Below are 11,491 nucleotides of genomic sequence, written 5' to 3' on the forward strand. Positions count from 1 at the left end.
CAACAGGATTTTTTCTAATAAACCTCATGAAGCATGATTCAAACAACCAGCGCCCCAAAATTCGAAAGGTTCAAACTCAAACACCATGGAAGACCCACCCCATTATTCTTCAAGTTTTCAACAAAATTTCAAGCAACCCTAGTGTATAATGCAGTGATGAGATAGGGAGTTCATGTGCGTATGTAGAAAGAGAGGAGAGGGAGGAAGAGGGAATGGGTCATTTTTTTGTAAGATTTTAAAAAATGGGTCAATTTTGATAATATTGTTACCCTAATTAACCCTTACATAGGGTGTAATTATCTCTAAAATATATGGTTGTACTAAGTTCATACACGTCACTCGAGAATCAATTTTGGATGCAAACATTTTTTCTGAATTTAGATTTTTCCTTTTAATCGTTTTAACTTTAGCTTTGGACAATAATGAAATTGGTTCTATCGTAAACGTTGAGTTTTATCAACTGAATCTGAGAACGATAGTCCCACCGTGTTGTCCACTTCCACATTTATTGTTCAGATGCCTCTCCTTATTTATTTAGGAAAAAAAAAAAAAAAAAACTAAAATAAGTTTTCTAAGTGATTTGAAATAATGCCTTCGAATAAAGAGATTTCTTATTTGATACTCTCTCCGTCGCAAAATAGTTATCACGGTTTTACTTCTCATATTAATATGATGAAAAATAATCTTAAAATATTGATCAAAATTTAAGTAATTTGACTTTTAAAAAGCGAAACGTAATAAGTTTTTCGGAACCGAGGAAGTAATTTGAAATGATTGTAGACGTAGAATTCAATTACTTGTGCCGTTTTACGTAAAGCAGCAGTGGCAGACACAGCTTTTACAAGATGTGTCATTCGATATCAGTGGCGGAGCTAGGATTTTCACTAAAAATGTTTGAAATATGAAAAAGTAAACATACGAAGAAGCCAAAGGAGGTTCAACGTCTATTACATATACATAAAAAAATAATTTTAGCCAAGTATAAATAGTGTAATTTTTCACCGAAGGGGGTTAATGAACCCCCTTGACCCTTCCTCCCTCCGCCCCTATTCGATACCCAAAAATATTCACTAAATATATACATAGGTAATGCTTTTTAAAGATATATGAATATATAAAATAGGGAAAATGTTAAATTAGTCGTTACGGAATGGTTAAAATTTGACACCCATTAATAGTTGGAGTCGAATATACTGATCACAATAAATTGGTCCAATATGTCTTTATTCACTAATGTGTAAGCTTTCCAAATATGAACTTTTTTTTCATGGGTGAATTTGGACCATTTCCTATAGTTTAAAGGCAAATTTGACCATTTTTCATTGTAAAAAATTCATGTGCTAGAAAGCTTCTTCCATTAGTAAATAAGAACATATCTGGCCCATTGTTGCAGCGGCAGGTATATTCCACCCCAAATATCCTAGGACATCGTCACTAAATCCATTAAATTAGTTACAGATATGTCCTACAAGTTTAGCATAAGCACTTTTAATTAACAAGATGAGCATGTTGTGCATATATTTTTATATTTTCCTATAGGAAATGGGGACAACAGGAGCTTGTCTTTATCTGGGCTAAAGGTTAAAATTAGGGCCGGCAAAATTAGCCCATGAAAACATAATCCTTTCAATTCACTCGAGTTTGGACAGGCGTCGACCCACCCATTTATTGATCCAGCCAACTTTGGCCCGCTCAAATCAGCTCCATCTAAAAGTTGAGTTAATATGTAGCTCAAATTAACCCATAAAAAACCTTGTCAAAATATTTTTAAAAAGACATCTATTTGTTTGATATGTTATATACAACCATAATAAACATTTTTTTATTAGGTACTTAAAAATTACGGAGTATAAAAGAACAAAAAAATAAATAAAATTAAACTTAGTAAGAATGGGGTGAGTTGGGTTATGACCTGCTTTTTCAGCCATTTCAGCCCATTTTAGCCCTACCTATTTTAGGCCAAGTAACTTTTGGGCGGATCATTAATTCAGTTCATTTTGAACCGCCCAAACTCAACCCACTCCGCCCATTTGACACCCCTAATCAAAACAATGTGGAAAGTTTTCAAACTAGACTTCTATTTAGGTTGGGCTCTATGGGTTCAACAGAACTCATATGATAAGACCACATTCATTCTAAATCCATGAATTCTAGGTCATGGATCCGCCTCCGCCCGGGGCGGAGCCAAGTGGGTGCAAGAGGGTTCATTCGAACCCCCTTCGGTAAAAAATTATACTGTATGTACATGATTAAAGTTATTTTTTTACGTATATTCAGTAGATGTTGAATTCCCTTAGCTTTTTCTTATGATTACTTCTTTATATTTTGAACCCCTTGGCGAAAATTTGCTTCCACTAGTCTGTTAGCTCTGCAATCATCATTATAGAGGTTATCACCATTGTTCTCATCAAATTCATGTTGATGACTTAGACTTTCTGCTCTCAATGGGATATTTAGCATTTGTCAAGTTGATTCTAGTATAGATACAATATTCCAAATCCAACTACCAGTATGAGTTGAAGACAAAGGACTAAATTATGATATGACTTATGAGTTGAAGTTCTAGTAGCAAATACTATTAGAAAAATGGACAAGAAGCCAGCAGAGTGCATGTGCATTAAAGATTAGGCTAAAGGACCAGATGACTCATAAAGCAACCCTTACCCCATGCCCACCCAATTAAATGTTTTGCATGCCAAAAAACGTGGAATTATGTGTGGCAACTTTTCCCCCTCCTAATAAAGATAATTAAGTTTTGATACCTTTTCATTTCTCTCTCTGTATGTGAATGGTGATCTTTTCACCTGAGGCCTGCAGTGATTGTTCTGAATCTTTTCAACTGCTTCTGGCTTTTGTATAAAGGGAAAAGGGAAATATATATTGTGACTTCACACTAGGAGCTAGCAGATAATATTGACAATATGAATTTAACTTATACTCACTGAAAGTGTAATGGAGCTATGTTTGTATGTTATAGAACGTTAGTATTACTTTACTTGTCAGGTTACTAATTACACATGTTAGGAGTAATTACCTGCAATTATCATTCAACTGAACTAATAATGTATAAGATTTTGTACTATCAGTGTATAAAAATAAATAATAATGTATAAGATTTTGTACTATCAGTGTATAAAAATTAAACTTTGATTTATATAAAACCACTCAATAATGACTAGTCTTATTGTAACTTAATGATGATGGGCCATATGCGTTTATTTTTCAAGAATTGGCATTTATGGTCTTATAGCATTACTAGGAGATTTCAAAAGTCAAGCAGACTAGGACAAACTGGTAAACCCTGAAAAGACCAGTGCCACCAATCATGGCCAATTAAGATCAATGGAGTCGAGATTTTTTTGTTTAAATGTTCCTCTTATATCAGCAAACAAGTTGTAGTATTTAACCGTAAATTAGTTTAGAAGACTTTTGGGTTTTCTGCTTAGCGAAAGGGAATCTGCATGTCGGTAGGAATTATTACAAGATGGATGAATTCCTTAGTTTCTACAGCCTACTTAGTTTCTACAGCCTAGATACTTCTATATATAGCCTAGATACCCTTTTGGAGATGCAGAGCGTATTTTATAAATTAGTGAAGTTGCCCGCGCTTCACGCAGGCATGTAAAACATCGTCACTAAATTTACAAATTGATGTTTTTGAATTTTTGGTTAGATAGAACTTAGAAGAAATAACAATCTTCATGTATAATTAAAAAAAAAAAAAGGGTAAGATTTTTCGAAAACTATATATGTAACCTAAATATATAAGTTTATAATTCAACTCTAACGCAAAAAAAAAAAAAAAAAAAAAATCTTTAAACTAAAAACAAAAATCACTTACATGATTGTTCACTAAAAATTTCAATAATCAATTTAGAAATTATGATTCTGTTTTAGTCCTTCTTTTTTTAAATATTCTTCATAATTAGGGTCTCCCCTTGCTAATTTTTTGGGTAACATCTTTGTCTTCCTCCTTTTCTGTTCTTCTACGAATTCTGGTATTTCTACATGGTTCCTCTTTAGACTGTGATGATTTCTAAAAAAAAAAAAAAAAAAAAAAAAAAAAATCCCTTTGACAACTTTAATTTTTAAAAAAGCTAAATAGAAGGAAAAGGAAGCTAAGTAGAGTTGATATCAAAAGGGCTACACAAATGAATTGAGTTCTAATTCCAGTGACGACAAAACTGTATAAGTATCATGCAACCATTAAAGTAATTCTTATTTATGCATACATTTGAAATTTTCTAAACGGAATACACAATTCATGTGACAGTGCTGCATCTACCTGATATCCATAGGACCATAAGACAATATGTTATTTCATCAAGAACTAAGATAAACATCACAATAGACAACCACTATTCTGATGATAGAAAGAACATCTTGAAACAATGTAGAAAATGGTAAATGGTGCATAGGAACTTTCCTGGCAAAAATAGTAGGGGAAATAGCATTAAAATTGAAGATTTAGCAGCATGTTTAATTAATATTTCATCCAAAGTCATGCTGCTTTTAAAATTCCATATGCTGAAGGATTGAAATACTTCTAAACTGAAAGTATGAAATGAAACAACAATGGCATGTGATAGCCATTGAAACCAATCATTTTTATCCTCTAAATTCATCAAAGCAAAATGAATACGAATTAACTTATAGGATTAACGTAGTATCGGTTACAAAAGATATTTAAGATGTATAATTTCAACTTTCATATAATTAAGTGGTGAACAGTTTCGACAATAATGAATTAATTCAATAAATATGCAAGTCATCACTTTCAAACTGATGGGAAAAAAAATAGAATATTTGACATGAAAATAAGAGAAATGGCAAAAAAAGGAGAACATAGAGATGTGTCACATCACTTTGTTTATGCCTAGCTTTATATTATATATAGATAGAGTTTAAGAGGAGGACAGACTAACAAGCTAATGGGTTAACTAGCACCCCTTATGGGTGGACCCGGCCCAATAGCATTTTCCAACATAAGTGATCCAAGAAAGTGCTTCATTTGCATCCAATTAAGGTCATATACATGGTATTATAGCATAGCTACCTGTTATTTATGTAATCTATTGAGAATATTTGTTTCTTGCAATGTTCGTCAGCGTGGGCTTGCTCAGATTGTCGGTCTCAAATTCTAAAAAAGGGAGGAGATTTCCGGTAGGTTTGACAAATAGGGTAAAATTAGTCAAGTGATGATGAATCCTCACAATATAGAATACGTTAGGACGTGCTCACCTAAACGCGTGTTAACAGGCTAAAATATACGTGTGATGATTCATATAGCTAACCCCTAACTTACCTTAGGTTGAGACATCTTAATTGTAATCATCTTTGTTAACAATATCAATTGCCAATGGCCATGACTCATTCTCTCTATTTTCCTACCCCATGACTAAGCCAACTGGCAAGTTTTGATTCTTTACAAAATTGAGAAGAAAAATGTGAAGGGCAACAGATAATTAAGGCAAACAGACAAAACTAGTCTACTATTTGAGTGTGCTAAGTTTGGTTGGTTCTATATACCTTACTCTTCTCCTCTCCCTACTTATAAATAGACTACCAACAAAGAGAAATCAGCCCATATTAATCTTTTAAATTCTTTCTTTATTACTAGCCTCTCTTCTTTTTTCATAAATAGCCTTTTTTTGTTAAAGAAATAAAACTTAAAATCTTGATGGACATATCAGGTTCTGAATGCACTAGTGAGTGTGAATCTGGATGGACAATGTACTTTGATGAATTCTCATATTCTTCAGATCAATTCAATGGAGTTAAAGGGAGAAGTGTTTGTGAAATAGATGAATATAGGGGAAAGTCAACATATGTAGTTGAAGATTTGTCTATGGTTTCTGATGCTTCATCTGGTCCACCACATAATTTTCATGAGGATAAAGAATACAATTATGAAGAAAATGGATACATGTTTTATCCTTCTGTGACTGAAAACACAAAGGCTAAGCAAAGAAGGAATATGAATGAGCAGAGTGGAAAAGAACAGAATCTTTATCTTGATGACACTGCTAGTTCTCCAGTATCAGACTTCCAAAAGGCAAGTTCAATTTTTTCCCTCTGAACTTTTTTTTTAAACTTTTACCCTTATCAAACGCCATCTTGTGGTGGTGGTGGGTTTTGGGGGGGGGGGGGGGGAGGTTGGTTAGGCATCGACGTCTACCTCCTGTATTCATAGCCAAGAAAATGACAACATGAAGGAGGTGGTGTACTACCTAAACTCCAAATTGTTTGAACAGCATGTGATCATCTCATCTAAAAGCTTAAAAAACAGTCTCAGTATCGCTGAAAGTGCTATAACCCTTCAAGCAAGGGACTTGGGCAAACAAAGTCCTTACTCATATTCAATCAACAAATCATGTATCATATAGAGCTTTTCCCTCCCCTTTCTGCATAGAATTGTTTCGCACATATGTCAGATGACTTAATTATTTTATGTCTCAACCCAAGTTGTACATGAAGAATGGACAAGCCCATTCTCTTACAATTGATATTCCCATAACTCTGCCACTTATGTTTTTCAGGATACCACAGGTTTTTATAATGATACAACTTACATGGAGCAAGTAGCAGGCTACTCTGGAACATATTCAAAGGTATAGTTTTCTATTTTCCTTCTTTGATTTTCTATTGTCATGGCTTATTCATTGATTATTCTTTGCAACTGCCAATATATCTCTTTTCCTTTTCAGGGTAAATCTGTTCTAGGGAAACATTTTGGTTTCTTGAAAACATCTGTGGATGGGAAATCTTCATCTGAGAAATCTGGTATGTGAATATTTTAGTTAAAAAGGCTGGTTTCAATTGTTAAGTGGTTTTTTGTTAAAATAAACTGTGGTGTCGTGGACAACTTGCACGCACCTATACTAGTTTTACGGTATCTTTTATCTCCCACCAAAGATAGGTACATTTGATTTTGTCCACCAAAGCTCGGACAAATAGAAAAAATCACCCATATCTTTTGCCTCGGTTGGAATTTGAAACTGACCTCATAGTTGTTAACCAATTAACCTAACTTCATTGCCCATTGAGCCACACCCTTAAAGCGCAATATTAAACTATTTTAAGCTAAATGGTTTGGTTTTGTGCATCTTGCAGGTGTTTTGAAGGGAAGAAAAAGGGGATGAGAATTGAAAAATTAGTATATTTTCTGTGTCAGTTGCTGCAGTTGAAGACAAAGAAGATTAGATTGTAGGGGTAAATGCGACATGAAAAGTAAAAAAAAAAAAAAAAAAAAAAATAGATTTTTAGGATCTTGTTTTTATCCTTCTTATCTTTCTTTTTTTAATCCTTCTAGTTATTTGTTCCTGTCCATGTAGCGGGAAACAACCTCAAAGCGTAAATGTGAAAACAGAATAAAAACTCTGGCTTTGTTTCAAACAATAGCATTTTTTTGTATTTAAAAAAAAAAGGACTCTTTTTTCACTCAAGTAGTGTTCATCATTCTTTAATTACCACTATGCTGTGTTATGCTCTCTGGTTGTTCACAAATTCATGAGATAATTAATTATTTAGGGAATTCTTGCATAAAACTAGACTTTTACAGGCTGCATTGAGAAATAGCCATCATGCAGAAATGAAAGAGCAAACCTCTAAGGCTAATAAGCAAGGAAAAGCCACAATTTTCTTTTGTGAACAATACCAGTAAATATTTCCCCGCACCCGGTATTTACATTAAACTTTGTTAATTTATCATAGTTAAGTATTAAATTGAGATAAAAAATTGTATTACTTAGTTATGATTTTACGCTAACACTGTATTTGAATAAACATGATGTAGTATTCATTTATGAGTTGCTGTAAGTTAACACTGTGTGACTTAGATATGACATGTGAGAATACATTGAGGTGATTTGAGTTGGGTGAATTCTGGTAACGTAATCTACTAAAAAATGTAACAAGACAAAATGAATGATAAAGATTGATCCATTTAAAGTCTCATTTTCTATCGAAAGGGACCAAAAGGCACAATCCCACCTTCACCATGACAGCTACACACTATAAATGTCATCTATACATAAATATATACAATATTGGTCCAATTATTGATTTTGTCCTAATGAATAAAGTTCTCCCTCCAAATCTTTATTGGTCATATGATCCTTATAATTGCCATCCATATCTTGGAGAATGACATAGTTTTAGGAAAAAGACAATACCTCTCCAGCTATTGCTCCTGAGTGCTGACAATTATCTCCTTAATATCATGGTCCACTCTAATCAATTGTTATTACTAATATCGTAAGAGTAAAATTGCAATGCAGAAGTGGAAGGTTTAATTTGAAGAGAATAATAATGCAATTATAGTATTGCACTCTTTTTTTTCTCGTTCTTTTAATAAAAAGGTGTCATTCGGACAATTGAATACTTATTATACCTTCTATCAGCATAGATAGTAATAGTACTTGCAACGGATGTTTAGACTAAACCAATAAATATATATGATATGTGTTTGTGCATACACATATATCACTTAATCATGGTTGATTAATACATTTTACTACTTCATTAAATCACTTAATCATGATAAATTAAATTAATTTAATATAAACACTCGATATGGATAAGTTTTTACCGATAATGATTAGCTCTGAATATTTGTACTCTTTTCTGTTCTTCCTAGCTCTCATGAGGTTGCATGTGATTGAATGTGCCCTTTGTCCCTGCAAACCTTATGCAATACAAGGGATAGTTTAACTTTGTAAAACGGGAACTATCAAACCTACTTTCACTCTATTGATTTGCTTTATTGTGTCAGAAAGAATAAAGAAATACCATGTATACCCAAATAAATGTTACAAACATTTTCATAAGAAAACCACAAGATTTCATGAATTGAGATTTGGCTCGAAAGTTTCTCAGGGACTATTTTAGGACGAGAAAAGATCGCCCTTTGAGGTTTACTGCACATAAAAGAAAACTTGGAAAGAACATATATAGTAAGATTTAGCATGCAGAACACCAAGATCATTATAAATATACAAATTTAAAATATTGGTAGTACAAAAGGGTTGATTTTAGTTAACGATTTTTTTTCCCCTAAAGTGAGTAGCATATATACTTGAAAATAAGAAAAAACATTGACAAGCGAAATAAACCATGCATGGGTTAACTACTAAAAACTCCTAATTTACCTATGGAATTTACCGAGAGACGTCCATCGGTAATCAGGATTTACTGAGGGACGTCATCGATTCTAGGCGTGTGGGTAGTTTGACCCTTGGTAAATAATTTCGAGAGACACTCTCAGCAAATACCGATGGAGACCCTCACAGCTCCCTCGGTACTTTCCTTACCTAATATTCAGGCAAAATTAAATATACCGAGGGACGACCCACGATACTTAACAAATATATATATATATATATAATATTGATATATTATTTACAGAGGGACATCCATTAGTATATTAAAATTAATTAAATTAAAATTTTAAATATATAAACCGAGGTACGACCCTCGATAAATATAAAAATTTAACAATTATACTCAAGAATGTCCATCAGTAAGCTAAATAAAAGTAGTTTGATACTTGAAAAATAACGAGGGACGTCCATCAGCAACCTGGAAATCTGAGATTTGCAATTACACTTGTTACCGAGGGACTCTATCGGTAAATCCCTTGGTATTTCTAATATTATTTTGGCAAGCAGTGCCTATTTTACTGCACCACTTGCTATATAAAAGATTTTAATAGCTAATTCAATAGAAACAGAAACACAACCGATAATAGCCATCAAAACAATAGTAAAAATACTCCGAAATAATTCAAACATTAAAATTAAGCCAACAAACGTCATACGAATCCAACCAACTTCGACGTTATGCAAACATATATCAAAAGCATCCCACTAGACTTCAAACAATCCAAAATAACATAAACTAGAATAAAAATAACAATTGACACCTAATACTCCATTTCAGCCTCTCCATGCTCTCTATTCTCCTAATCCTTATCGTCTCCATGCTTCTGATCATCCTCATCCTCTCCATCCTCTCCATCATCATGATCGGGGCTCGGGGGCAGAGAACGGGGCAACCTGATCAAGTTACACACTTGAGCCTTGAGTTCTTTGACGTCTGACTCAAGCTTTATCCTACGTCGCTCCTCTCCCAACCTTTTATTCTGTTCCTCCTCGTAATTCCTAGCAAGTTCCTGGAGCTCGTGTCGTATCTCATCAAGCTACTCATTTGACACAGTGGCAAAACTCCCTATACCTTGCAATCCATACTGGAGGCGGTGAAAGTTCTTCTCGGAGCAAAAGGTCGTACGCTCTTCCCTTATAGACGCCGCCAACCACGTCTAACCAACAGCAGACAGTTTGTTCCTCCGATGGCATGATTGGATTGCCTTGATCATCGGTCGGCTGACTCCTAATGAGCTCCTCCATCGCTTGATTATACCGATTCTACATTAAAAATAAAATTTAGTATAAAACAAATGGTATAAAATAAATTCTGAAAAGGGAAAAAAAAACAAGACAAGATAACTTCATTTTAACAAGCTGCCCAGCTAATGTTCAGATGGACTGAATCTCTAAGGTTTCCAGATATTTGAATCTTAAACCACCAGAAAAAACGTTAAGACTTGCGTTCGAGTGAAGAGTTTTTGAACCTTTCAGTAATGAAAGAGAGCCGGGTGGAGGAAGGTGGAATTTGGTTCTGTTCAAAAGGCAAATCTCTTTTTGGATTTGCTTTACTTATCTTCATTGCAATAACTAGAAATAAGTGTTTTTTTTAGAGATGTTCGCCCAACTAGAACGACATATTGCTTTACGCAGCTGGATTTTCTTGGAATAAAATGGCATATGTACTTCCACTCATGATTGGTACTTTATGACTTGTCAAAATTACCATGGTGAGGAAGGTTCCGCTCCCACAATATGTACCAATTCACAGACATCAAGATTCAAGCCTTCATTTTGGTTGTTCTTAGTAAACAAGTTAAGTAGCAGTACTAAAAGGAAACTTAAATATTTCCGAAACAATATGCCCACCTTTTTGGGGAGGAGACAGAGAGAATGACACGATATTTACTTAAAAGACTTTCATCAATACTATTAAATTATATGCTCTCTTCATCTGCTATTTTACAATAAAAACATACTTATACTCGGTGTTTACATCAAATTATACGAACATATCATGTTTAAGTAATAAATTAAATTGAAAATGTGCATCAATTAACCATAATTTAGTGAAAATAATGTGTGTGAAGATTCATAAGTATTATGTATTCATTGCTACGAAAGGGTCTCCCTCTTAAGTTTTTCACTGTTTCACATTTTGACTACTACCATAGGCTCCATAGCCCCACCTCCATTTCCCCACTTTACTGTTTTACATCTAATTAACTACTTTAACTATTCCCCTAGTAAGACCCACAATCAGATGAGGACAATCTCCATTTAAAGCTCCCACACACTAACATCTGCACAGTTCTATTTAACAATATCGACAATCTACTGTATAATGC

General features: G+C 33.7%; 1 protein-coding gene across 1 annotated transcript; it reads left to right on the forward strand.

Annotated features, from left to right (window-relative positions):
* Positions 1-5,466: 5,466 nt before the first annotated feature.
* LOC132040676 (protein SOB FIVE-LIKE 5-like) lies at positions 5,467-7,445 on the forward strand. The gene is made up of 4 exons (XM_059431333.1): positions 5,467-6,055; positions 6,540-6,611; positions 6,708-6,783; positions 7,114-7,445. The coding sequence occupies exons 1-4, from the start codon at positions 5,681-5,683 to the stop codon at positions 7,140-7,142; spliced, it is 552 nt and encodes a 183-aa protein (XP_059287316.1). The 5' UTR covers positions 5,467-5,680; the 3' UTR covers positions 7,143-7,445.
* The last annotated feature ends 4,046 nt before the right edge of the window (positions 7,446-11,491 follow it).

This window comes from Lycium ferocissimum, chromosome 12, assembly GCF_029784015.1.
Source record: "Lycium ferocissimum isolate CSIRO_LF1 chromosome 12, AGI_CSIRO_Lferr_CH_V1, whole genome shotgun sequence".
Lineage (NCBI taxonomy): Eukaryota > Viridiplantae > Streptophyta > Magnoliopsida > Solanales > Solanaceae > Lycium > Lycium ferocissimum.

Coding starts and splice junctions, on each gene's coding strand:
- LOC132040676 (XM_059431333.1), top strand. CDS start 5,681: ATGGACATATCAGGTTCTGAATGCACTAGTGAGTGTGAATCTGGATGG. Junction 6,056..6,539: donor CAGTATCAGACTTCCAAAAG/GCAAGTTCAATT, acceptor TATGTTTTTCAG/GATACCACAGGTTTTTATAA. Junction 6,612..6,707: donor ACTCTGGAACATATTCAAAG/GTATAGTTTTCT, acceptor TTTCCTTTTCAG/GGTAAATCTGTTCTAGGGAA.